General features: G+C 45.6%; 1 protein-coding gene across 1 annotated transcript; it reads right to left on the bottom strand.

The window, feature by feature from the left end:
* Positions 1 to 2375: 2375 nt before the first annotated feature.
* LOC130871291 (60S ribosomal protein L19-like) lies at positions 2376 to 2996 on the bottom strand. Its single transcript, XM_057764652.1, has one exon. It carries the CDS (start codon positions 2994 to 2996, stop codon positions 2391 to 2393), a length of 606 nt encoding a protein of 201 aa, XP_057620635.1. The 3' UTR covers positions 2376 to 2390.
* Positions 2997 to 25681: the final 22685 nt, after the last annotated feature.

Genomic DNA, 25681 nt, shown 5'->3' with positions numbered 1-25681 from the left:
AGTCAGATTCCCTGGAAGTGGAGTTACAGACAGTTGTGAGCTGTCATGTGGGTGCTGAGAATTGAACCTGGGTCCTCTGGAAGAGGAGCCGGTGTTCTCAACCCCTGAGTCATCTCTCCAGCTCCATAAAATATAGTAAAATTTAAAATGCTTATTAGCAAAGCCAGTTTGGGAAACCACTGGAAGAGCTGAACCTAGCTGCAGGGACTATAAGGATGAATTGAGCCTCTGTAACTTTTCAGGACTAGGTTTTTCTCATTTTTTTTTTTTTTTGTTGTTGTTGTTGTGGTTTGGTTTTGGTTTTCAAGACAGGGTTTCTCTGTGTAGCCCTGGCTGTCCTGGAACGCACTCTGTACACCAGATTGGCTTTGAACTCACAGAGATCCACATCCTCCTGCCTCATGAGTGCAAGGATTAAAGATATGCACCACCATCGCCCTTTTCATTTTTTAAGGATTATTTTTAACTATATATGTATGTGTGTCTCTGAACGTGGGTTTGTCCATCAACATGTGGTGACACAGAGGCCAGAAGAAGATCAAATCCCCTGGGGCTGGAGTCCCTGGTGAACCATCGGACATGGGTACCAGGAACTGAACTTGTAGCCTCTACAAGAACAAGATATACTCTCACCCTCTGGCAATGCTTTGATGTGTGTGTGTGTGTGTGTGTATGGTTTGCATCTACTTTAAGTTTGTAGGTGGAGGGTACACTTTTACTTATAGAAGTAACTTACTGATCTAGTACCCCCATGAGTGGTACTAGATGCTGTTTATTGGTACAGAAAGGCACAAGAGTCACCCTGTGTTTATATGGACGCTCAAAATGAAGTCAAAGGTTGCTTGCAAAATTGCGTACTCAGGATACAGGCCAGCCTAAAATCCAGTTTCCACATAATGTGAACTTAGCCTAGAACAGGCACAGCCTGCTAGCAATGGCTTTTGGTACAAAAGAATGGGAGGTGGTTCATCAGTTAAGAGTGCTGGCTGCCCTTCCAGAGGACCTGCATTTGACTCCCAGCACCCACATGTTGGCTTACTGCTCCAGGAGATCTGACACCTTTTGTTCTCTGTGGGTACCAGGCATGCAAGTGGTGCTCAGACAAACAAGTAGGCAAAACATCCACACATAAAATTTTTAAAAAATTTGGAAATAAATATAAGCATATTGTCTGAATTTTCTCACTCAACAATAAATTCTGAACATGTTTCCACGTTGATAAACAATAATAAACATATTTCCATGCTGATAAACATATCATCCTTAGAACATAATTTTTTATTGGCTAGAGTATACCCTCACACAGATATAACACAGGCTTTAGGTCTATCCCTTCTGGTGGGCATGTAATTTGTTTCTAGTTTCCCTTTATGGTCACATTTTTATCAGCACACTTAATTATTTCTTAGAATAAACTCCTAGCAGGAGAATTGCTGGGTCAAAGGGGTGGAATTTTGTTTGTTTTTGTTGTTCTTAGCTTATTTCCCTCTGTAACTCAGGCTGGTTTGAAATTCACATGCAGCCCAGGCTGACGTTGAACTCACAGCAATCCTCCTGGCTCAGCCTCCCAGAGCTGTGATTACGAGGGTCCTTTTCTGAGTCAGTGTTTAGAGGTCGTGTATATCAGGCCCCCACCCTCTTAGAAGCACGGTGAAAGGGCATTCGGTGTGTCCCAGCCCTAGATTATGTGGAACTTCTCTTATCTTTCCCCTTTGTTTAGATTAATTTCTGTATGATGTGTGTGGCTGTCTAGCGTGTGCATGCGTGGAACCTCAGAGGCTGGAAGAGAGTGATGGATCCCTTGCCACAGGTGGTTGTGAGTCGCCGCGTGGGTGTCGAGCATGGACCGGGATCCTCCAAAAGAGCAGTGCTCACTCCTAACTAAGGAGTCGACTCTCTGGCCCTGCCCCTCCACCTTGTTTGCTTGTTTTTTTTTTTTTTTTTTTTTTTTTTGGTTTTTCGAGACAGGGTTTCTCTGTGGTTTTGGAGCCTGTCCTGGAACTAGCTCTTGTAGACCAGGCTGGTCTCGAACTCACAGAGATCCGCCTGCCTCTGCCTCCCAAGTGCTGGGATTAAAGGCGTGCGCCACCACCGCCCGGCTGCTTGTTTTTGAATACGTGAATTTTCACCTTTCTCTCAATCTTCATACAGGAAGCTCAGAAGAAGAGACCTACAGTGGATACGGCTAGCCTAGGGTCATTTTAAATTTGCAAAGGCAGTGACTGTAGGTAGCCACTTCTCCCCCCTCCCCCACTTCTCTGCTTGCCTCTTTTCTTTTCTTTTCTTTTTTTTTTTTAAAAAGAGGGCACCAGACAAAGGGTTGTTTTATTTTAATGACTTATCCACCTGAGGTCACAGGCAGCCCACTATGTACAGACTCTAGGGAAGCTCTATTTCTTGGTCTCTTCCTCCCTGGACAGAGTCTTGATGATCTCCTCCTTTTTGGCCTGGAGGCGCTCCTCCCGGCGCTTTCTTGCTTCCTTGGTCTTAGACCTGCGAGCCTCAGCCTGGTCAGCCAGGAGCTTCTTACGGGCCTTGTCTGCCTTCAGCTTGTGGATGTGCTCCATGAGAATCCGCTTGTTTTTGAAGACATTCCCTTTGACCTTCAGGTAAAGGCTGTGATACATATGGCGGTCAATCTTCTTGGATTCACAGTATCTCCTGAGGAGGCGGCGCAGGATCCGCATTCTTCTCATCCAGGTCACTTTCTCCGGCATTCGGGCATTTGCAGTACCCTTCCGCTTTCCTATGCCCATATGCCTGCCCTTCCGTCGAGCCAAAGTGTTTTTCCGGCAGCGAGCCCGGGAATGGACAGTCACAGGCTTCCGGATGATCAGCCCATCTTTGATCAGCTTCCGGATCTGCTGACGGGAGTTGGCATTGGCGATTTCATTAGTCTCGTTGGGGTCCAACCAGACCTTCCTTTTACCACAGCGCAGAACGCTAGAGGCAAGCCTCTTCTCATATAGCTCCAGCTGGCCTCCAGTTCCCTTCATGGCTGGCCTTGAGTTCCTCATTTTCTTCTTTTTACCTCCTAAAATTACCTCCCAAGTGCCAGCCGGCAAAGGCTTCTCACATTTGATTCCGTGAAGATACCTGATCCCCTGCCATGGACCCTCAGAGAGCCCAGGTTGTCAAAGGCTGTGGAAGAGACTTGGCCCAAGTGTGTGCACACACTTTCCTCTGAAAGTGTCCTGGCAGCTCTAAGCATAGTACAATTCAGAGTTTAGATGGCTGTAAGGCACAGCATCCGCTCTACGCTGTAGGGTACTATGCCTGCGGTGCCAGTGCCATTACAAGTGGGTTGCAAGCCGGGAACTGGGACTGGAGACTTAAACACACACACACAGAGACAGACAGAAAAAGACACGGACGCGGGTCATCCTTGATACAAGAATGCCAACTTTATTTGTGCTCAGGGGCAGCTTATATAGTACCCTGGCCACGCCCCAGCTTTCGGGACCTTTTCAGCTGCAGGCCTCATCAGAGCCCCCTCCGCCATCAGGGTCTCGGGCTCAGAGCAGCTGCCCAGGCTGCTCAGAGCAGGGGAAAACAAGTTGTTGACAAGAAATTCATGATCTGGGGGTCCACAGCTCCCAACAGCTCCCAAAAGATGGGTGATCTGAGAGACATGGAGGGAGCTGAAGAAATTAGAAATGCTGGAAGACTTGGGGGATAGCAACCTTGGGTCACAACATGCAGAATGACTGTATTTCCTCTTGGCAATATTTAAGCTGATTTGGTTACTATTGTGGGAAGTCTAAATGGCAGGAAGTTTTGAGTGATGGGCCAGTAAGGTTAATCCCCATATCATAACCAGCCTTGAATATTACACAACCTGAGCAGGGCAATAGGAGGACCAAAGACAGGACAAGCCTATGATTTAAGGGTGGGAGTGTATGTCTAGACTAGCACCTCAGAGGTTGAGGCAGGAGACTCACACATTGGAAACAGGTAGACTACATATCCAGGCATTGTCCCCAAAACAAAACAAAAACTGTCTAGTTCTCTGAGCAGTGGTGCACACCTTTAATCCTAGCACTCGGAAGGCAGAGGCAGGTGGATCTTTAATGAGTTCAAGGCCAGTCTGGTCGGCAGAGTTCCAGGACAGCTAGGGCTATACAGAGAAACCCTGTCTCAAAAACAAACAAACAACAAAAACAAAACAAAAAACCAAATAGCAACAACAAAGCAAAAAGAAAAAAAATGAAAAGCTGTCCAGCTATAGGTTGCTTTTGTTTCTTTTCTCTCCCTTCCTCTTTCCCTCTGGCAGGATAAAGAGAGCAGAGCTGGGAAGGCTGACACATTCTCAAGGCCCCCAAATGCTCAGCCAATCTTTACTTCTGCCTCGATTCTAAACTCACCCAGCTCGGCTTCTAAATTTGTTCAACCTGTCTAGCAGGGCAGTTGTTATCCTGAGTTCTGAAGGAAAGGGTGGTGAAGAACGGGAGGGGAAAGGCTGCAGGTCCACCAGTGCCCAAGGAGACAACAGTGTCAGAGAATCAGCTACTCTGAGTGGGACGGAAGGAAGGTTGGCAGTAGAGTGGTAATAGGGGTTGTTTAGAAGGTTTTCCTGGGGCGCCCAAATTGCTAGTTCCTTTTGTAGCTGTTCCTAATATAGCAGCCTGCTGCTGTCCCCTCTCATCTCGCTGTGGCTGCCACCACCTTCAACAAGGCTGGTGCCGCATCCAAACAGTGGACATGGGTTGCAGTGAAGGCCAGAACTGGCAAAAGGCATCTGGTGATGCCACCGTGATCTGCTAACATCACAGCTTAGAATCCATTTAAAAAAAATAAGGTTTTATTTTTTTATTGATCTCTACATTTTTTTCTGCTCCCCTCCCTGCCTTTCCCCTCCTTCCTTGAACCTTCCCCCAAGGTCCCCATGCTCCCAATTTACTCAGGAGATCTTGTCTTTCTCTACTTTCTACTTCCCATGTAGATTAGATCTATGTAAGTCTCTCTTAGTGTCCGCATTGTTGTCTAAGTTCTCTGGGATTGTGATTTGTAGGATGGCTTTTTTTGATTTATGTTTAAAAACCACCTATGAGTGAGTACATGTGATAATTGTCTTTCTGTGTCTGGGTTACCTCACTCAAAATAATGTTTTCTAGCTCCATCCATTTTCCTGCAAAATTCACGATGTCGTTATTTTTTTCTGCTGTGTAGTACTCCATTGTGTAAATGTACCACATTTCCCTTATCCATTCTTTGGTCAAGGGGCATTTAGGTTGCTTCCAGGTTCTGGCAATGACAAACAATGCTGTTATGAACATAGTTGAGCACATGTCCTTGTGGCATGATTGAGCATCCTTTGGATATATACCCAAAAGTGGTATTACTGGGTCTTGAGGAAGGTTGTTTCCTAATTTTCTGAGAAATCGCCACACTGACATCCAAAGGGGTTGTACCCGCTTGCATTCCCACCAGCAATGTAGAAGTGTTCCCTTTTCCCCACAACCTCTCCAGCATAAGTTGTCATCAGTGCTTTTGATCTTGGCCATTCTTACAGGTGTAAGATGAAATCTCAGAGTTGTTTTGATTTGCATTTCTCTGATGACTAAGGATGTTGAACATTTCCTTAAGTGTCTTTCAGCCATTTTAGATTTCTCTGTTGAGAGTTCTCTCCATTTTTTTTATTGGATTATGTGATTTTTGGTGCCCAATTTCTTGAGTTCTTTGTATATTTTGGAGATCAGACCTCTGTCTGATGTGGGGTTGGTGAAGATCTTTTCCCATTCTGTAGGCTGTTGTTTTTGTCTTGTTGACCATGTCCTTTGCTTTACAGAAGCTTTTCAGTTTCAGGAGGTCCCATTTATTAATTGTTTCTATCAATTATATTTAGGGGTTATATTTTGGAAGTAGTTCCCTGTGCCAACGTGTTCAAGTGTACTTCCCACTGTCTCTTCTATAAGGTTCAGTGTGGCTGGCTTTATGTTGAGGTCTTTGATCCATTTGGACTTGAGTTTTGTGCATGGTGATAAGTATGAGTCTACTGTGAGTTCGAGACCAGCCTGGTCTACAAGAGCTAGTTCCAGGACAGGCTCCAAAACCACAGAGAAACCCTGTTTCGGAAAACAAAATAAATAAATAAATAAATAAATAAATAAATAAATAAAAATATGGGTCTATTTTCATTCTTCTACATGTTGATATCCAGTTATGCCAGCACCACTTGTTAAATATGCTTTCTTTTTTCCATTTGATATTTTTTGCTTCTTTGTCAAAAATCAGGTGTTCGAAGATATGTGGATTGATATCCGGGGCTTCTATTCGGTTCCATTGGTCCTCCTGTCTGTTCTTATGCCAATACCAGACTGTTTTCAGTACTGTAGCTCTGTAGTAGAGTTTGAAGTCAGGGATTATGATGCCTCCAGAAGTTCTTTTATTGTACAGGATTGTTTTGACTATCCTGGGTTTTTTGCTTTTCCATATGAAGTTGAGTACCATTCTTTCGAGGTCTTTGAAGAAGAATTTTGCTGAGATTTTAATGGGCATTGTGTTGAATCTGTAAGAAATAAGTTTTAATAAGCCAAGGTTCTAATAAGTTTACTTGTTAACAGAATCTCAAAGCAAAAGTCCCGACTCCAGGAATCTCCATATACTGTGATATTAGAGTTTGGTGAACACCTCTGGAGGTGTTCCAGGTTCTTATGTTCTGGGCAAAGACCCGAACAGAGACTTGCAGTCACAGCAGAAGCAGGGAGGACGTAAATAAGAGACAGTAGACTTCCAAGCGAAGAAGAGGCCAGAGCATAGAGAAAGACTAGCACTTCGGTGGCTCCAACAAAAAGGAGCTGGGATTGTTGTGCTACAGAACTTGGACAAAACTCAGCCTTTTGGGGTCATTTGAATGATATGGACATTTCTGCTCCTTGTCTGTTACATGCAGTTCTACATGCAAGTTCATATGAAGAGTGCCGCTAGCGTCTTAAATCTCGATCCAGGGGTGTGCATTTTAGTATTATGAGCCATGGGTCACCTTCTACCCTGAAGTGGCCTTGTGTCTTCTGGGGGTGGTAATGGTGAGTTTCCAACCTTCTAGATCAACTAGGTTTATTTCATATGCCAATTTTGTACTGCTCTCCATAGGATCTAGTGTCCTGCCCCAGTCATTCATCCCAAGATCCAGCTAAAGAGAAGAGGAAAAGAGAGAGGGGCCATCGGTAAGTACAGATAAAGGGTTCAGTGGCTTTCAGAGATGGCTTTGGATACTGACACGAAGTTTGGGTTGAAATAAAGGAAGATTCAAGGCAGGGGCAAAAGGAATGCATAATTAAGAAGTCTTGGACAAAGTAAAGTCTGATTAATCACGATCTCAGTTCTGTTTCACAAGCAAGTTTGAAGATGTCTTCCTGCTTTACAAGAGAAGACATGAGGGGATAATGTATAGTGGTATATTACTTGTGTTTTAATAAATAAATTTGACTGAATATCAGAGTGAAAGTAGCCAAACTAGTGAGCCATAGAGGCCAGGAAGTGGTGGCACATGCCTCTAATCCCAGCAGCCACGCTGGTCAGCCATAGAGGCCAGGAAGTAGTGGCACATGCCTCTAATCCCAGCAGCCACGCTGGTTAGCCATAGAGGCCAGGAAGTGGTGGCACATGCTTCTAATCCCAGCAGCCACGCTGGTCAGCCATACAGGCCAGGAAGTGGTGGCACATGCCTCTGATCCCAGCAGCCACGCTGGTTAGACATAGAGGCCAGGCAATAGGGGTGCACGCCTTTAATCTCAGCACTGGAGAGGAATATAAGACAGGAGGAGACAGGTCTCAGTCTCAGGACCGCCCATTTTTGTCTGAGGTAGAGGTCAGGGCCAGTGGCTGGTCGCTTTGCTTTTCTGACCATCAACTTGAACCCCAATATCTGTCTCTGGGTTTTTATTGATCGTGCTACATCTGGTCAGTTGTATAACAGTAATGAGAAGAGTGGCCCTGTTTGGGGGTAATCTCCTCCTGGGACTATGTGTCTGTGGTTCTTTTTTTTTTTTTTTTTTTTTTTTTGGTTTTTCGAGACAGAGTTTCTCTGTGGCTTTGGAACTAGCTCTGTAGACCAGGCTGGTCTCGAACTCACAGAGTGCCTCCCGAGTGCTGGGATTAAAGGCGTGCGCCACCATCGCCCAGCTGTGTCTGTGGTTCTCTGCTGTTCCTAGATTCCTCAGTGACTGCAGATTTAGAGCAGACTGGAGATTTTTCAGGTGCTCTGATGACTAATCTTCATTGCCAACTTGACTAAGTTTATAGTCACCATGGAAACACCTCTGGGTGTGTCCATGTGTCATGTATCCAAAACAGTTTAACTTAAGGAGGGAAGAGCATTCTGAATGTGAATGATACCATCCCGTGGGCAGGGGGCCCAGAATGAAAGACAAGAGGGCACAAAGCTGGGCAGTGGCAGCGCACACCTTTAATCCCCGCCCTTGGGAGGCAGAGGCAGAGGGATCTTTGAGTTCAAGGCCAGCCTGAGCTCTGTAGAGAAACCAAGTCTCAGAAAAACAAACAAAGAATCTTTTTTAAATTTCCCCAAACTCACTAGAATCTTTGTTTTCTGAAAGACGCTCTGCCACATTCTAGGAATTTGATGGCCTAGAGCGATGACCCTCCCCTCCTTTGAATAGTGACCCTTTTCCATTCCTTAATTTCTTGGGCACCAGTTCTTTTTAGTCTCGCCATTAAAACTGTGAGATCGGCCCCCGGTCAAATCCACTTCCTGTCTAGGTGTGCGTGTTCTTCCTGAGCACGCACCCCTGCTTGATCGAGAGTAGCTTGTCTTGTCCAGACACTTAAGTTGAAATAGTGGTTTTTGTTTTTGCAAGCCCAAAGTTATTTCTGAAAGAAAACTCAAGCAAAATTTTATTAGCACTTAAGAGAAAAACGAGGCGGCAGGCAAGCAATAAGTCTTGGCAGCTGCCTGGAGGAGGGAGAGGGAGAAGGGAAGAGAGGAAGCCATGGCCTTTGATAAGCATCCACAAGGCGGAAGGGGAATGCAGGCAGCAGTGATAGAGTGCAGAGGTCTTGACTGGATTCCTCTTCCCTGTCAGTTAAAGAACTAAAAGGCAGGAAAAAAATCTCCAGTGTGACAGGTGGCAGTGGAGAAATCTCAGATGCTGCAGACAGCAACAGACAGAATCAGTGGTTGAAAGGTGTTTATTGGGGTGAGGAAACACACATGCATCAGATATGCTGAGGAAAAGTCCCTCTGCTAAGCAGGGGGGGGGGGAACTAATCTCTTCTCAAGGACTGGGAATTTTAAAGACTTTTCGTCCCCTAATTTAGGGCTGGTCAGTTTGAAGAAAGATACTATGGTTGGTTATCACATGTCCCGAACTTGTTGAACCAGTCCATCAGTAGGCGCCTGCTTTAGCCAGAGAAAAAGTCCCCACAGCCTTTTCTTTAAGCTTCTGGGAATTTGTCTTGAGTCAGGAGGGTGAGGAAGAACCTATCCGTCTTAGAAATTTGTCACCTTTATTAGCTAGCCATGGCACCTTTCCATCCATTTCTGTCTGCCTACCAGGGAGTCTGTCTACCTCGTAGTCCATCCACACCCTTGGTGAAAAGGAATGAGACAGATAATGGTATCTAGGAAAGCGTGCACAAACTTTGGCTAGTATTCAACAAGAAAACAAAGAAATTAAAGAGGAAGTTACACTTTTCTGGGCAGGTCACAGTGCTACAAGATGGGAGATCTGCAAACATTTGGCCCGAGGCAGGGGACTCTGGGAAGGACAGGTACATTATCCCTCTTCTCCTTCACATGTCTTCAGGTGATTGGTGTGGCTGGGAGCTGGACTCCTGGCCAGGTGATTGATTGGTAGGCCCAGCTGGATTAACTATTAAAAGGAGGACAGCAGCCGGGCAGTGGTGGCAGAGGTAGGCGGAGCTCTGTGAGTTTGAGGCCAGTCTGGTCTACAGAGCTAACTAGTTTCAGGACAGCTAGGGCCATTGCACAGAGAAACCCTGTCTCGAAAAACAAACAAAACAAAAGGAGAACAACAGTATGTGCTTTTATGGGTAGCAGAGAATGTCAGGCTTCCACAAAAGACTGGAAGTAGAACTTGGATTGTCTTCTTTTGATGGTCAAGTAGCAGCTTTGTCTTAATGGGCCTGAACAAGTCCCAGATACTTACTCACACCTTCTCTCTCTCTCTCTCTCTCTCTCTCTCTCTTAAAGATTTATTTATTATGCATACAGTTTTCTATATGCCTGCAGGCCAGGAGAGGACACCAGATCTCATCTTGGATGGTTATGAGCCACCATGTGGTTGCTGGGAATTGAACTCAGGACCTTTGGAAGAACAGTCAGTGCTCTTAACCTCTGAGCCATCTCTCCAGCTCCTCCCACCTTCTCATATGGTAATTTAAATCCTAAGGAATGGCAAAGCTGCTGTTCACCTTTTTAGTGTCACTAGGAAGAGGGAAGTAGGGTCTAAAGCCTTAGAAGTCCCCATTGGTCCTACGACGACTGTAATAAGCTGACAGTGAGAGGCCTCTGCTACCTTCCATCTCTGGGCCACAGTTCTGAAAGGGAATGAGAAGGATGTGCTGTGCCAGGTTTTCAGGGGTGGACACGAACAAGAGTTATCAATTCCAGGTAGGGCATCAGTGGTAGACAGTAGTACGATTCCACTACAGTCCACGCTAGTGAACCGAGTTGACTGGGCTCACTGACAACACAGAGATGGGATGTTACCTGACCAGAGTGTGGATATTCCCCAAACAGCATTATCACACAAAGCCCTCCCCCACCGTGGATGATGACCTCCTGGAGGCCTCCTTTCAGCTAACCTTCCACTTTTAAGTACTCTAGCGTTTCCCAATATCACTTGCATCTGGGGAGGGCAGGAGACAAGAATGCTGGACTCCCAGGTGAAGTGACCCCCTCTTCCTTCTTTCTACTAGGAAGTGTTGAAGGGTCCATTGCCATGACCATAGGCCCAGTTATCACTGTATTATTCTGCTCAGTTATTTGCCCACGTTTCCTGGCCAAGTAGTCCCTACTCTAAGATAGTCGTGGAGGAGCCATTCTATGCCCAGAGGAAAAAAAATCATACTGCAACAATCTACCCCTTCCTCCAGCTCTTATCCTCTCCCCCTCCCTTGTAATGCTCTCCGAGACTTGGTTGGAGTTGGTATGTCTGTGGTTTTGGGGTAAGCATTAGGCCTTCCTGCAATCTGTGAACTCAACAGTAAGTCGCTTGTTCTCATCAGTTGATTCAATGATGAGTCTCTAACTCAGCAACCACAGTGCGTGTAAGAAGTTCTCCTACAACCAAGGCAGACAGCGACAGATCTACGGGCACAGTTGTTAGATGTCTGAGGCAGAGAAAGACACCAGAGTCTGGCCTTCAACGGATGGGACTGTGCTTATTAATGCACACAGTGAGGAGTAGCCTCTCCCCTGAGGGAAACTGAAGAGCCTGTGAGGGGGAAAAGCTCACTGTGACCTCTATAGGACAGGGTGCGGGGCCTAGAAGCGGGGAAACTGTTGCAGCCAGTAGAGGCCTCTATGTGCAGGTGTCTAGTCTCTCCTCTGTCTACCCAAGGCAAGACAGACTGTCTCGTGAGACAGGCTGTCTCTGCAGGCATTTCTTCCTCTGCTGACCAATAAGGCTGAGGAAGCTCATCTGTCATCTCAGGAATTCTGCTTGACCACCTAGGCACTCTGTCATTACGTAGGCCAGGCTGGCCTCAATCACACAGAGATCCACCTGCTTCTGTCTCTCGAGGGCTGGGATTAAAGATGTAAGCCACCAAGCCAGCCTTGTTCAAGGTGTTTGTCACAACAAACAAAAGTGAACTAGAACATCACTGTTTTACACAGTATGGTGTAATTCAGAGCGGGACACAGTGTGACCTGGATAGAGACATACTCTCTAATTTGTCGGGTTTTCAAGAGTTAATTACTTTACTCTGTATATATACACATGAGAGCTTGTGTGTACCTGTCATCCTGGGAGGCCAGAAGAGTGTGCTAGATCCCCTAGTACTGGAGTTATAAACAGTTGAGTGACCATGTGTGTGTGCTGGGAATCAAACCCAGGTCTAGATCAATAAGTGCTCTTAGCTGCCATGCCATTTTGCCAACTCCCCAAATTCCCTAACATGTTTAAGACAATTTGAAGCAGGTGCTTCAAGACTGTGTTAGCAAAAGCCCCCAACTCCTCGCTGTTAAGTCACCACCCTCCAGCTTTTCCTGTCCTAATCATCAGGACATGTCATCCAGTCTCTCCCTAAGACAAAGGACCAGGGAGCCCCACAGAGCATGCAGACTTCAGCAGGGGAAAGAAAGCAGACTCGGTTCCCCTACATCTTTCAACTGCAAGATAGATTTATGTCCCTGACCAATAACCTAGGTCAGACCACGTCCCGTGGAGCGGCACTACTCGCACCTCGGACAGCTCTAAAAGTCAGAAACCCTGTCTTCCTATCCGTGTGGTCATCTCTCCTAGGACAGCTCCTCTCGGGTTTGAAAGGAAGGCTTCTTCTCCCTTCGTGGCCCTGTGATGCTGCTCTGGTATGTTACTATATCTCTCTAAATGCTCCCTCACTTCAAGGCCCTACCATGCCTCCCATCCATGGCCGTGGAACTCTTTCCTAAGAAAGCCTGTTCCGAAGGATCCTTTCTTGAACCTGCCTCTCTAATTTACATTTCCTTCTAACACTCACTGGAGCCCACATGGTAACTAAAAGCACAAGAGAAGCCTGACTTCTGTGTCTTCATTTTGTACTCAGGTCCTTCACTTAGTATCCATCACCTGCTTAACTCTGCACTCCCTACAAAGGAGTCCAGCTAGCCATCATCCCCCTGCTACCATCTCCAGTGGCAGGACTCCCCTTCTGCCATCCCCGGTGGCAGGGTTCCCCTGCTGCCATCTCCAGCAGCAGGACATTTTAGGAATTGCTAGAGTATATATGAAGTACACCTGTCATGACCAGAAGGAATTAGGTCACCCTGAAGAGACACTTATGACCCTCCCTTTGGCTATTAAACCATTGAAACAATGGACCCCAAGAAGTCAGAAAGTCAGAAATTCCGGGCTGGAGGGATGGCTCAGTAGTAAAGAGTATCCCACTTCTTGTAGAGGACTTGGTTTAGTTCCCAGCATCCTCAGTGGGTAGCTCACTACTCCAGTTCCAAAGGATCTGATGTCCTCTGGCCTCCATGGCACCTGCGTGCACATGGTGTGCTCAAACTCACTTGGGCAGACACTCATAAATTTAAAAACGGAAATTGAGAGGGAGAGAGAGAGAGAGAGAGAGAGAGAGAGAGAGAGAGAGAGAGAGAAAGAATGAAAGAAATTAGACAAGACTGAAGTCTTGTGAGCCGCCAAAGGAGGAGCTTGTGTCCTGGAGAAAGCTTTGTGCATTTTCGGACAACTCTGAAAGAGGCTGACCTTGCAGGGACCAGAGCATCAGCAGTGCTGGGAGACCCACAGCGGTCTGCATGCCCCAGCTGGCAGAGGATAAAGAGGAATGGTCTTGTTGGAGGAGGTATGTCCCTGGAGGGTGGGCTTTGAGGTTCCAAAAGCCCATGGCAGCTGATTACAATGTGGCACGCCTTTAATCCTAGCACTCATGGGGCAGGGGCATGAGGATCTCTGTGAGTTTGAGGCCAGTCTGGTCTACATAGTAAGTTCCAGGACAGTTAGGGCTATGTACAAACACCCAGTCAAAAAAAAAAAAAAAAAAAGCCCACGCCAGGCTCAGTCTCCCTCTCTGCTTTCTGCCAATGGATCGTGATGTAAGCCCTCAACTGCTGGTCCCATACCATGTCTGCCTGCCTGCCGTCATGCTCCCAGCCATGATGACCATGGACTAACCTTCTGAAACTGTAAGCAAGCCCCATATTTAATACTTCCTCTTACAAGTTGCCTTGGTCATGGTGCCTCTACACCAAAGAAACACTAAGACAGGAACACACCTAAGCCAGAATTCTTGGGCATATTTTTTTTCTTGCTTTGATTTAAACCTCACCTCAATAGATGTTTGTTCTCTTCTCTTCAAGCATGGTTAATGCAACACACAAGCACCTGATCTTGGGATACAACAGAACAAAAGAGGAGTTTGGGTGGAGTAATTGCATGGCCTTTGCTTTGGATAGCAAGGCATGTAACTAAGGCTGAACCATCTGAGAGTAGAGGATCTATAGGGACATTCCTGACATAGCCATCCCTACCCATGGGATGGCATAGGGACACCTGTACACAGTTGGGAGCATGCACTGAAGTCCCTGGCAGTTGGTCGTGAGTCAAGATTGTGTAGTCACGGCTATACATAATTAGACAGACAGCTGCCACCAAGATGGCTGTTGAGCAGAAACTAACTTGTGTATGGGAAGAAAAGAGACCTGTGGGTAGCACCCCTTGAATTAGCCTCTGGTTTGGCATGAAAATTGGATGAAAATGTGTAGTATGAGTGGCGGGCTGTGTCCCGCCACCTGGCTAGCTTTACACCCGAAATAATTTCACGGAAACTGTATTCTTTTAAACACTGCTTGCGCCAGGCGGTGGTGGCGCATGCCTTTAATCCCAGCACTCGGGAGGCAGAGGCAGGTGAGTCTCTGGAAGTTCGAGGCCAGCCTGGTCTACGAGAGCTAGTTCTGGGACGGGCACCAAAGCTACAGAGAAACCCTGTCTCGAAAAACCAAATAAATAAATAAATAAATAAACAAATAAATAAACAAACAAACACTGCTTGGCCCATTAGTTTCATCCTCTTACTGGCTAATTCTCACATCTTGATTAACCCATTTCTAATAATCTGTGTAACACCACGAGGTGGTGGCTTACTGGGAAAGATCTTAACCTGCGTCCATCTTGGAGAGGAGAGTTATAGCGTCTGCCTGAATCTGCTTCTTTCTCCCAGCATTCTGTTCTGTTTACTCAGCCTATTTAAGCTGTTGTCCTATCAAAGAGCCAAGCAGTTTCTTTATTAATTAACCAATGAAAGCAACAAATAGACAGATGACCCATCTACATCAAAAATGGAGGAAACAGAGATCCTGGCTTGCTGCTTCTTCTGGCTAGAGGGGGAAATGGAACAAGAATACAGCTTAGATCTATGTTCTAGAGCCCTTTCTGGGATTCAAACACCTGGAGCCTATGAAAAGAGTCAGAGAGCAAAGAGAGAAAATGAGGTTGAACTGATAGATGCGACCTGTATGGTGGAGGGAGGGAAAATCGTGACTCAACATGCTCATGGGGATTTAATAATGTCCCGTTGCAGGAAACCGTCACAGTCTGGGAACATTCTGCCTTTGAAATGCTTCAGCTAGAAAGGACTTTTAAGCAAGAAATAAAAGTCTCTCATGGCCTGGCTTGTGAGGCTGTGGGTTATGGGGGCAGAGAAGTTGAGCAGTCAAAAGACCACTCCTTCACTGAGGCAAAGTTTGTATAGTCTGAGACATTGTGAGGGAAGTCAGTCTCTGATGGATTGGTTCATCATTAGAGGCAGTAGATTGCCAGGTTCTCTGACAGAAAGAGCTGGGGCAGAGCTGGACCTGCCAGACTCTCCCGGGGGCTAAACAGAATGGCAAGTGTTGTGACCCAGCCCTCCCAACTGGTCACTGGGGAGAAACACACCCACTGAGTCGGGAGTCTGTCAAAGCAGGAACTCGTTTAATGGTATCAAGCAGGGACTTACATAGGGTTGTGATGGGGGTGGAGAAGGTTGGGATGGGTTGAGGCAGGGTAAGGAACAAGGACCAATAAAATTCTGCCATGCTAGAGGTGGCTGGGTGGAGGCAGACCTAGGTCGGGTAACCAGAGACAGGTCTCCAAACTCAAGTTAGGCTCAGGAAGTTACACTGGACCTCATGAGGCTCAACAGTAGATTACCAGTTGCTGAGGGCTCCATGAATACCAGGGAGACATTAGACATCAGACAAGAAGAACATTAATCAAGACATTAGGAGAAGAACAGACATTACTGTCTTAGCTAACGTTCTATTGCTGTGAAGAGACACCATGACTACAGCAACTCTCATAAAGGAAAACATTTAACTAGCTTGTAGTGCAGAGGTTTATGCATTATCAACATAGCAGAAAACATGGCTGAATGTAGGAAGACATGGTGCTGGAGAGGTAGCTTAGAATTCTACATATGGATCAGCAGGCAGCAGGAAGAGAGAGAGAGACTGGGCCTGGTTGAGCATTTGAAACCCAAAGCTCATTCCCAGTGACATACTTCTCCAAGAAGACCACACCTCCTAATCCTTCTCAAGTAATGCCACTCCTTAATAACAAAGCATTAAAATCTATGAGCCCGTGGCAGGCATTTTTATTCAAACAACCACAGTGTGAGACAGATTATCTTTTTTTTCTCTCTCTCTATTTTTCAGACGGGTTTTCTCTATGTAGCTTTGGCTATTCTGGAACTCACTCTGTAGACTAGGTTGTCTTTGAACTCAGAGATCCTCCTGCATTCGCCTCCTGAGTGCTAGGATTAAAGGTATGCACCACCATCCAGTAAGACAGGCTATCTTTGATGCCCAATTTGCTGGGCCAGATAGAACAGTGTTCTCCAGAAGTGAATTCGTCAGGGACCTTGAGACTTGGGGTCTCTAAGGGGTTCTAATGGCTTTGCTGAGCTCCTTGGTAGGAATGATATTTATGAGGTAGGAGAGGCTCTAGAAGACCTGATCCATTTAGGACAGTATGCAAATCAAGTCTACGAAGTGGTAAAGCAGGATGGAGGAGGGAAGGGCAAAGCAGAGCAAAGGGGTCTTGTCTGGGTCATTCAAGAGCAAATCTGCTGAAATTTATGTTGAGCCGGAGTTCTTAATGAGGAGATTGACAGAAAGTCAGATTCTGTGCTAGTAAGGTTCTGGAAGGATTCAAAGCCTGAAGCCCAGTTGTTAGAAGATATAGATAATAAAACAGGTTAGATGAAAAAGAGTAAGCTTGACCAAAGGGTTGACAGGTACCCCTCACAGAGAAGCTATGGACCTTTCATTTTTGTAATAAGTATACTTGGGAGCTGGAGAGACAGCTCCATGGTTAAGAGCACTGGCTGCTCTTCCAGAGGACCTGGATTAGGTTCTCATTACCTATAGGGCAGTTTACAAGCATCTGAAACCAAGGGGAACCAATGCCCTCTTCTGGCATCTGGAGGCATATGGTGCACAGTCCTGCAGATATAAAAACCATCCATATGCACAAAATAATAAAAAATAGCTATTTTAAGCCAGGCAGTAGTGGCATACACCTTTAATTCCAGCACTCGAGGTGGAGGCAGGGGGATCTCTGAGTTTGAGGCCAGCCTGGTCTACAGGGTGAGTTCCAGGACAGACAGGGTTACACAGAGAAACCCTATCTTGAAAAACAAAACAAGTTATTTCAAAAAGTACACTGGGAGCAGAAACTCTCTCAGCAACCAGGTAAGCAGGCATAGCTGAAGGAAGATCAGCATCAGCAGCTACAGCCCCAGGACTGGTCCTGACTCAGTTGCTAGGGAGCCACCTCAAACCCTGGGCAAAGCAGGGAGCATCTCACTTTCCTTGGCCCTGGACCAGGCAGAGCACTTGAAATGGCTCCACTGAGCCCTACTGTGGGTGGGAAGGTATATCAGAGCTCCATGGCAGTGTTCCAGGATAAGAAACCAGGAGAAATTATGGAACATGATTGTAAATTATAGAAAAGTAGATAAAAAGAATGCCTTCACTGCTTACCATTGCCTTCAAGGTAGCTCTTTTGAGGAAACGCTTGACACAGCAATGGGATCTTTTCATTATTTACCGGACCTAGTTAATGTTTTGCTTTGTTTGTTTTGCTTTTTGTTTTTCTTTAGTAGTCCTTCGGTGGCTGATTCCCCCAAATCAACTATTTGCTTGGAGTGGATGACGGTGGGCTTTCAGAGATCCTGACTCTTCTCCATGACAGAGCTCAAAAGAAGGCAGGCATTCTGCGTAGGAGGAAAAGGTACCCTCCAAAGACAGTTCAGGTAAGGATGATCCCCGTACAGGGAGGGGGCTACCTCCTTAGGACTTTTTAGTTAGCAAGGCCAAAATGATAAAAGTCAGTCAGGCGGTGGTGGTGCACACCTTTAATCCCAGCACTCAAGAGGCAGAGGCAGGCAGATCTCTGTGAGTTTGTCTACATAGTGAGTTCCAGGACAGCTAGGGCTACACAGAGAAATCTTGTCTCAAAAAAAAAAAGGAAAAAAGAAAAATGACTACACATTGGTATGCATGTGAATGGTACCATCTGTCTGGTGTCACCCATGTGGCACAGACTGAAAAATGACTTATTCCTGGGAGCAGAAAGGGTGCCACCTATAAACTTATTGTGGTAAATTAGTAGTGTAAGATCACATGGGCACACTAAAATCACAACAGGAAGAACAGACCTGATAACTGTCCTCTGACTGTGTGTGTGTCTGTGTATGTGTGTGTGTGCGTGCGCACGCATATATGAAGGAGCTGGTAGACAGAGAACTCCTAGCTCTGTGCAGTGTCTACTGTTGAGCTGACTTACTTAAATTGCCATTTGCCCATTTTCATATTTGTACATCTGAACTGACATCTGTCCACCTGCCTAGGCACGGTCCTACCCTGTGGCCCCCATGGCACCTCCCTCTTTCCAGCTGTTTGACTCTGACCTACAGTTTAACCCTACAATGAGGGCAGCAACCACATCCTTCAGTTGACCTATCTTTCTCCAGAGATTAGCTATTTACACCTTTAACAGCTTCCCTGCCTCCGAAACCTCTTGAATTCTGATGTGGTACACACACGCACACACACACGTGCGCGCACACACACATGCACACAAGCACATGCATGCATTTAATGTGCAGTCTGAGAATTAACATTAGTAACTAAGATTGAGATAAAAAGAACTTGTGTTTTCCTTGGCAAAGGGCTCCCAAGGAAAGCAAGACCACTTGGCGATTGGCTGCTAATGAAACCACAGCACCTTGCGGATTTATTATGATTCAATAAACACTGACATTGTGGAAAGACACAGGTGTGTTTGTTTATGATTCCGAGAACATCGTTTTGGAGTTTGAAGCCAGAGGAAGTCCTGGAAAGGCATCAAACCAAGGCTAGTCTCTGTCACCTTCACAGAAAGGAGGAGGTCCCCGGGGGAGCCCAGGACTTGGCACTGCACTTGGACTTCAGCAAGCAGATGCCACGGATCACAGCACAGTTGATGAAATCCAGCATGAGTGCTCCCCAGGGAGCACGGCGCTGCCTGGGAGCCCTGGGGATCAATTTCTTCCAGCCTGAACATGTTAGGCAAAGCATCAACGCTTTAATTTCCTCATGTTTTTCACAAGAAATAACCCCAAGTCAATCAGTATCTATTTCCATTTAACCTAATAGCACCCCTAGACGTAGCATCAAAGGAGACGCTGCCAAGCAAGATACACTTGGCACTGATTAGCAGATAAGCCATTCTAATCATTTCAAAACAAGCTCCGTCTATTGTTTTGATTTTCCTTTGCTCATCCAGCAACATCTGAAAAGGGGAATAGTTAATAATTGTAGAGTCTCATTCGCTGGACCTCCATTCATTGGAGATCCCCAGAGGATAGACTTAGGGCTTCTTCCAATCTTTCATTCTCTAAAATATAAACAGGAGAAAATGAGAAACATGGTGGGTACACGAAAAGGTAAAGGGAGCCCTTTAGCTTGGAATCCAAGTGACTAACCACCACATATTCCAGCTCAGTTAGCATTTGCTAAGAGTTAGGGGTGCTGACATAGTGGCAGTATTTTTTTATATAAAGAGATATTCAAAAAACATTAAAATATCAATAGCTAATGTTTAAGGCCTAAGTGTGTATGGTCTTTTTTCTTCCTCTGGTGTAAATCTACAATTGTCTAGAAATCAGAAACCCTATTTACAGTAGCGGTATTTGAGCATGTATGTGTGTGTGTGCGTGCACGCATGTGTGTGTGTGTGTGTATGAGTGGAGGGGATGAGTGTGTCTGTGTGCATGTGTGCAAGCACATGCATGTGCATGGGCTATAGCTCGCACATAAAGAGATCACAGGACAGCCTTAAGTGTCAGCCCTCAGTGTCCATGTTTTCTGAGCCGGGATCTCTTGTTCACACTGTATATGAGAGGCTAGCTGACCCAGGAGCTGCTGACCAGTCCTCTGTTCCCATTGTGTGGTTGAGTATGGCTGCTGCATCTGATTTTACATGGGTACTGGGGATCTGAACACTGATCCTCACACTTGTGCTGCAAGCCATCCCTCCAGCCCCGAAGAAGACATGTCTTAACCCACTGTGCTACACGTGTGTGTATGTATGTGTATTAAAAAAAACAATCTCATAGCATTTATTATCACCTATAATATATAAGGATCAACAAAGGAATATGAAAAATGTTTCAGAATGATGCTTCCAGAATAAGACACTCTTTAAAAGCACACTCTATATGGTCTTCTCACTTCCTTGACCGTTTCTTGCTGGAAACGCTTTGTGACAGAGTGATGTTTTCTCCTCTTAGCGTGATCCAACCCAGTTGTTTTCTTTTTCTTTTCTTTTTGGTTCATTTTTAAGACATGGTCATCTGTCTCAATAGATAGCCCTGGTTGGTCTCTACACGTGAGTACATGGCATGGTAAGCATGTGGAGATCAGAGGACATTTGCAGGGCTTGGTCCTCTCTCCATCATATGGGTCCTGGTGATTGATCTCAGGTCATCAGGCTTGGTGGCAAGAACCTTTGCCTGCTGATTCATCTTGCTGGCCAAGGTCTTTATTTTCTTGTCTGAGAAGCCCCTAGTGCTTGGCAAGCAATGCACGGGCACGCAATACAAATGTACAAAACAGGGGGATGAAAGGCTCTTAGGGATTGTCCGGTGCGGATGTGTCTTTCACACATGAGAATATCGAGTCTGGAGAGGACAACTGTCTAAAGGAGGCCACCTCAAAGATTAATAGCCATGGTGGGACGAGTGCCAAGCACCGTGAGTTCCAGCCAGCTCAAGAACACTGAGATTCAGGGTGATGAGTATGTCTTGAATCCAGGCCTTAGCTTGTATTCATGCATATGTGATTCAACACCAAACCCTGGTGCTTGTATTTGATTCTATGTTGTCATTTTTTAAAATTCTGACAATGTTATTAAATTAGTATCATGAATTAATAAATTGAAACCCATAGTTTGGAAATAATACATTATACCATAGAATGAAAAATAAAGCTCTCTGTATATTTATTGGTTTTTTGTTTGTTTGTTTCTTTACAAATTTCATGTGGCCTAGCTGGCCTTGAAATTGCTACGTAGCCAGGGCTGGCCTTGACCTCCTAGATTATCCTATTTCTAGCTCTTAAGTGATTACAGGCTTTGCCACCATGTTCAGCTTTCTCTCATCCCCCCCCCCTTTTTTAAAAAAAAAAAGTACTAAAAAGAACAGTCAATGCACATGTGTTTAAGCACCTTTCAAAGTGCCAGAGTAGCCGGGCGGTGGTGGCGCACGCCTTTAATCCCAGCACTCGGGAGGCAGAGGCAGGCGGATCTCTGTGAGTTCGAGGCCAGCCTGGTCTACAGAGCTAGTTCCAGGACAGGCTCCAAAGCTACAGAGAAACCCTGTCTCGAAAAACCAAAAAAAAAAAACAAAACAAAACAAAAAAAAAACAACAAAGTGCCAGAGTAAAGCAATTTATTGAGAACAATTTTATATCGAGCTCAAGTGTGCAGCTAAATAAAAGACTAGCTAAGGTCTGATTTCTGGGCCCTCGACACTCATGTTTATTAATCTTGAAATGTCTCTCCCCTGTTTGCAGTTATGAATTTCATAACTCTGCTGTGTCATATTCATTTTCTGGGATTTATGTCTTGTTTTCTGCATCAGTTCATGCTTATCAATTGCTGCTTTGTGCCTGCAGCCAGAGCAGGGCATTCCAGGAGGAGGCAGGGGGAATGGCGCGGGTTTTCACATAACTGACTTTGTTTTGACAGTGATGGTATCTGGCAGAGTGGGAACTGATTACGGTACCATTGTGTACACCAACTATTCATAGCTGGTGGGGGAGGGGGACACACACAAATGTGAGTCGAAGGGCGGAGGAGCTGGTCAAACCAAGGGCACAGAATCTGTGGTTATGTAAGGATGAAGTTTGAAGGTCATGCTAAAAATCAAGTATTTAAAATATTGGCCGAGGCACAACTCTGTGGTCTAATTTTATCCCATTCTTTCAACTCTTCCAGGACAGAGAGAAGCTAGAGTTACCACTCAGGGCAGGAAGCAGGCCAGGCTCCAAATCTGTGCATGCAAGATGCAGAGAAGTTGACCTTTTCCCTTCAGATGCCACCGAGGTACCAAATATTGTCATAGTTGTGGAAATCTAAGATGACACCACCATCTTTATCACGGCGGAAATCAACCTGATTGGGACTTTCACTGGGGGATCACACAATTAGGTCCAAGCCATTCACACTCCCCATCACACAGATGGGGAGAGAGACGCGCGGGACGCAGGCTCATGTGCTGCTTTCTGCAGAGCCTCCTGGTCCATTTCCTCTCCTGCGTCTTCTGTGCTTCCCATCATGGCACCACCAGGCTCTCTGCTCCCCCGATTCTTGTGGGGTTCAGCTAATGGGAGGAAAGAGATTGAGGGTTGACATGTTTCTTCTCCCCGGGCTCCCCTCTCCACACATCCATGTTTGCTGACCTTACATTCTCTGTGGCACTGACTTCTGTAGGGAGACCCTCCTCCCGTGACTCCTGTTCTCTGAGGTTCCCATCACACCTCTTCCTCACTCTCCCCCAGTCGATTCCTGGGTCAGGGCCCACATCTTTGCAAACAGTCTCTTCCTCTGGCTTTGGCCTTCTAGCTCCCAGACATTTGTGAGTCTGCATCCGGGTTAGTTAATCTTCATTAAGGTGAACGGAAGTAGAATTAGGAGATTGAGGTACTAGTGAGGGTGTATCTAGGAAGGACTAACTGACAGGGAAAGGCTCTTCTTGGCTGTGGGCAGACCATCTTATAGGCTGGTGACCCAGAAAGAATAAAAAAGGAAAAAGGAAAAATTCAGCTGAGTCACAGCATCCTATTTTCCACTTCTTGGCTCTCTGTAACAAGAGCTACTCCATTTGGCCTCACCTTCCCTTCCAGTAAAGAGTTGAATCCTCTAAACTATAAGGCAAAATAGATTCCTTCATCTGTTGTAGCTGTTGTTTGAACCGGGTCTCATGTAGATTAGCCTAGCCTCAAATCCACCCTGTAGCCAAGGGTGATCTGCAGTTGCTTGTATTTTATTCTTTTTTTTCTTACATTATTTTTTTATTTGTTGAAATTTTTAATTACAGATTGACCCCATTTATTAAAATAAAGAACTATTGATTCTCTAGTATTTGTGTTTTATTCTTGACTCTTTTGGGGACCGCCACCCAGCCCCCAAATAAACCACACTGAGGCTTATTCTTTCATAAAAATGCCTGGCCTTGGCTTGGTTTATTTCTAGCCGGCTTTTTAAAATTAGCCTATCTACCTTTTGCCTCTGGGCTTTTACCTTTCTCTATTTCTGTATATCTTTTCTTCTTATCCGTGTCTAGCTGTGTGGCTGGGTGGTCGGCCCCATCTTTTTTCTATCCTTCACCCTCCTCCCAGATTTCTCCTCCTATTTATCCTCTCTGCCTGCCACCCTCCCTATTCCTTTCTCCTGCCTTGCCTATTGGCCATTCAGCTCTTTATTAGACCAATTAGATGTTTTAGACAGGCACAGTAACACAGCTTCACAGAGTTAAACAAATGCAACATAAAAGAATGCAACACATCTTTGCCTCATTAAACAAATGTTCCATAGCATAAATAAATGTAAATTAACATTCCACAACAGTTTCCCAAAACCTCTGACCTCCCTAGGTCCACCTTCCGCACGCTGGGTTACACGTACGCAATACTATTCTGAGTTACAGTTTTTCTCAGCTGTCACACAATGACAAAGGTAACTAACACACAAAACACTGGCACTAGAAATTGAAGCATGATTAATAAAAAAACTCAGAGTCAGATATTGGGGTTCAACCTGGAGGTCAGAAAAGCAAAACAGCCAGTCACTGGCTCTTACCTCTACCTCAGTCCGAAATGGCGATCCTGCCTCCAGGAATCTCAGAATGAGACTGTGTCTGAGAACTGTCTCCTCTCATTTTATAATCCTCTCTAGGGCTGAGATTAAAGGCATGCACCACCGGGATTAAAGGTGCGCACCGCCTGGTTTCTATGGCAAGTTAGTGTAGCTACTGGGATTAAAGGTGTGCATCATTGCTGCCTGGGCTGTAAGGCTGGCCAGGGTAGCTGTTTTACTTTTCTGATCCTCAGACAAGCTTTATTTATTAAAATATAAATGAAATGCAATATAAGAAGTTGATACTCTTGGAAGTGTCCAAATTGTGATTAAACCTGACCATGCTGTTCTTAGGCCTTTGGAAGTAAGTGGTTTATGGGAAGAATTTGGAAGAGTTTGGAGTTTGGGTTAGAATGTTCTAGAATTCTATCAACAAAACTCAGGGATATTCTGGTGGGAACTCGCAAGTTGAGAATCGTTATAGAAATGTGGACAATGAATGAAGCCTTTGCTTGTGAGGTTGCAGGTGGGGACGAGAGCTGTGCTGGAAATCGGACTAGAGGCCATTTCTGTCCCATTCTGTCAAAGAGCTGATCTGTACCTGGCCCATGTCCAAAAACTGTGGGAAGCTAAGGTGACGGATTAGTTAATATGGTGGAGGAAATGTCAAGACAGCACAGGACTGAGGCTCTGCCGTGGCTATTGTTGGCTGCTTTTAGCTAGATTCATAGTGAGAATCAGGAGCAAAGAGCAGAGCAGAAAAACATGAGTTGAAAGTGGTAGATAAAGAGGGTATGATTAATGGATTAATAACGTTGTAGAGAAACCAAGGACCAGCAGGATGCTCCAGCGTGTAAAAGCACTCGATGTGCAAGCCTGGTGACCTGGGTTCAGAACCCATGGTGGAGGAGAACTGATTCCTGAAAGTGGCTTTCTGACTTCCACATGTATTCTCTCTCTCTCTCTCTCTCTCTCTCTCTCTCTCTCTCTCTCTCTCTCTCCCCCCTCTGTCTGTCACACACACACACACACACACACACACACACACACACACACACACGAGGCTGGAGAGATAGCTCAGGGGTTAAGAGCACTTGTTCTTGAAGAGGACCAGTGTTTGGTTTCCAGCACCCCATGGTGACTCACAACTTTCTGGAACTCCAGTGTCAGGTTCCCCAAGTCAGGTTCCCCAAGTCCTCTTTTAAATTTCGAGGGCACAGGCATGCATGTGGTGCACATGGATACATGCAGGCAAAAACAATTGTTAATCAAGTCTTAAAATTTGTCCATTTATTTGAAAATAAAAAAGATAAACAATTTAAAGAGAAGTTGGTCACCTTTGAATGGGACAATAGGAACAACACCTAGAGGTCACTTCAGGAACAGGCCAGATCATTCACGGGCTCCAGGGTCGAAAACTATAAACTCATTTGAAATTTTCCCCTTGAGAAGAAATAACTACCAGGGTACTTTGCTTGCATATATCCATCTGGGGAACTATTTCCCAGGTTCAGCTACCCAGACACTCTCTGTGCTGCTATAGCTGTGGTCCAGATGGGTGTAGGTACTGCTCAAGCTGATGGCAAACCTTGATATTGTCCATATGTCCCTACGTTCCTGGCTTTTGCAGGTATACGATGTGCAGAGTTATGGTG

The sequence above is a fragment of the Chionomys nivalis genome, chromosome 3, assembly GCF_950005125.1.
Source record: "Chionomys nivalis chromosome 3, mChiNiv1.1, whole genome shotgun sequence".
NCBI lineage: Eukaryota > Metazoa > Chordata > Mammalia > Rodentia > Cricetidae > Chionomys > Chionomys nivalis.
This window is presented reverse-complemented; position numbering and strand designations above follow the sequence as displayed.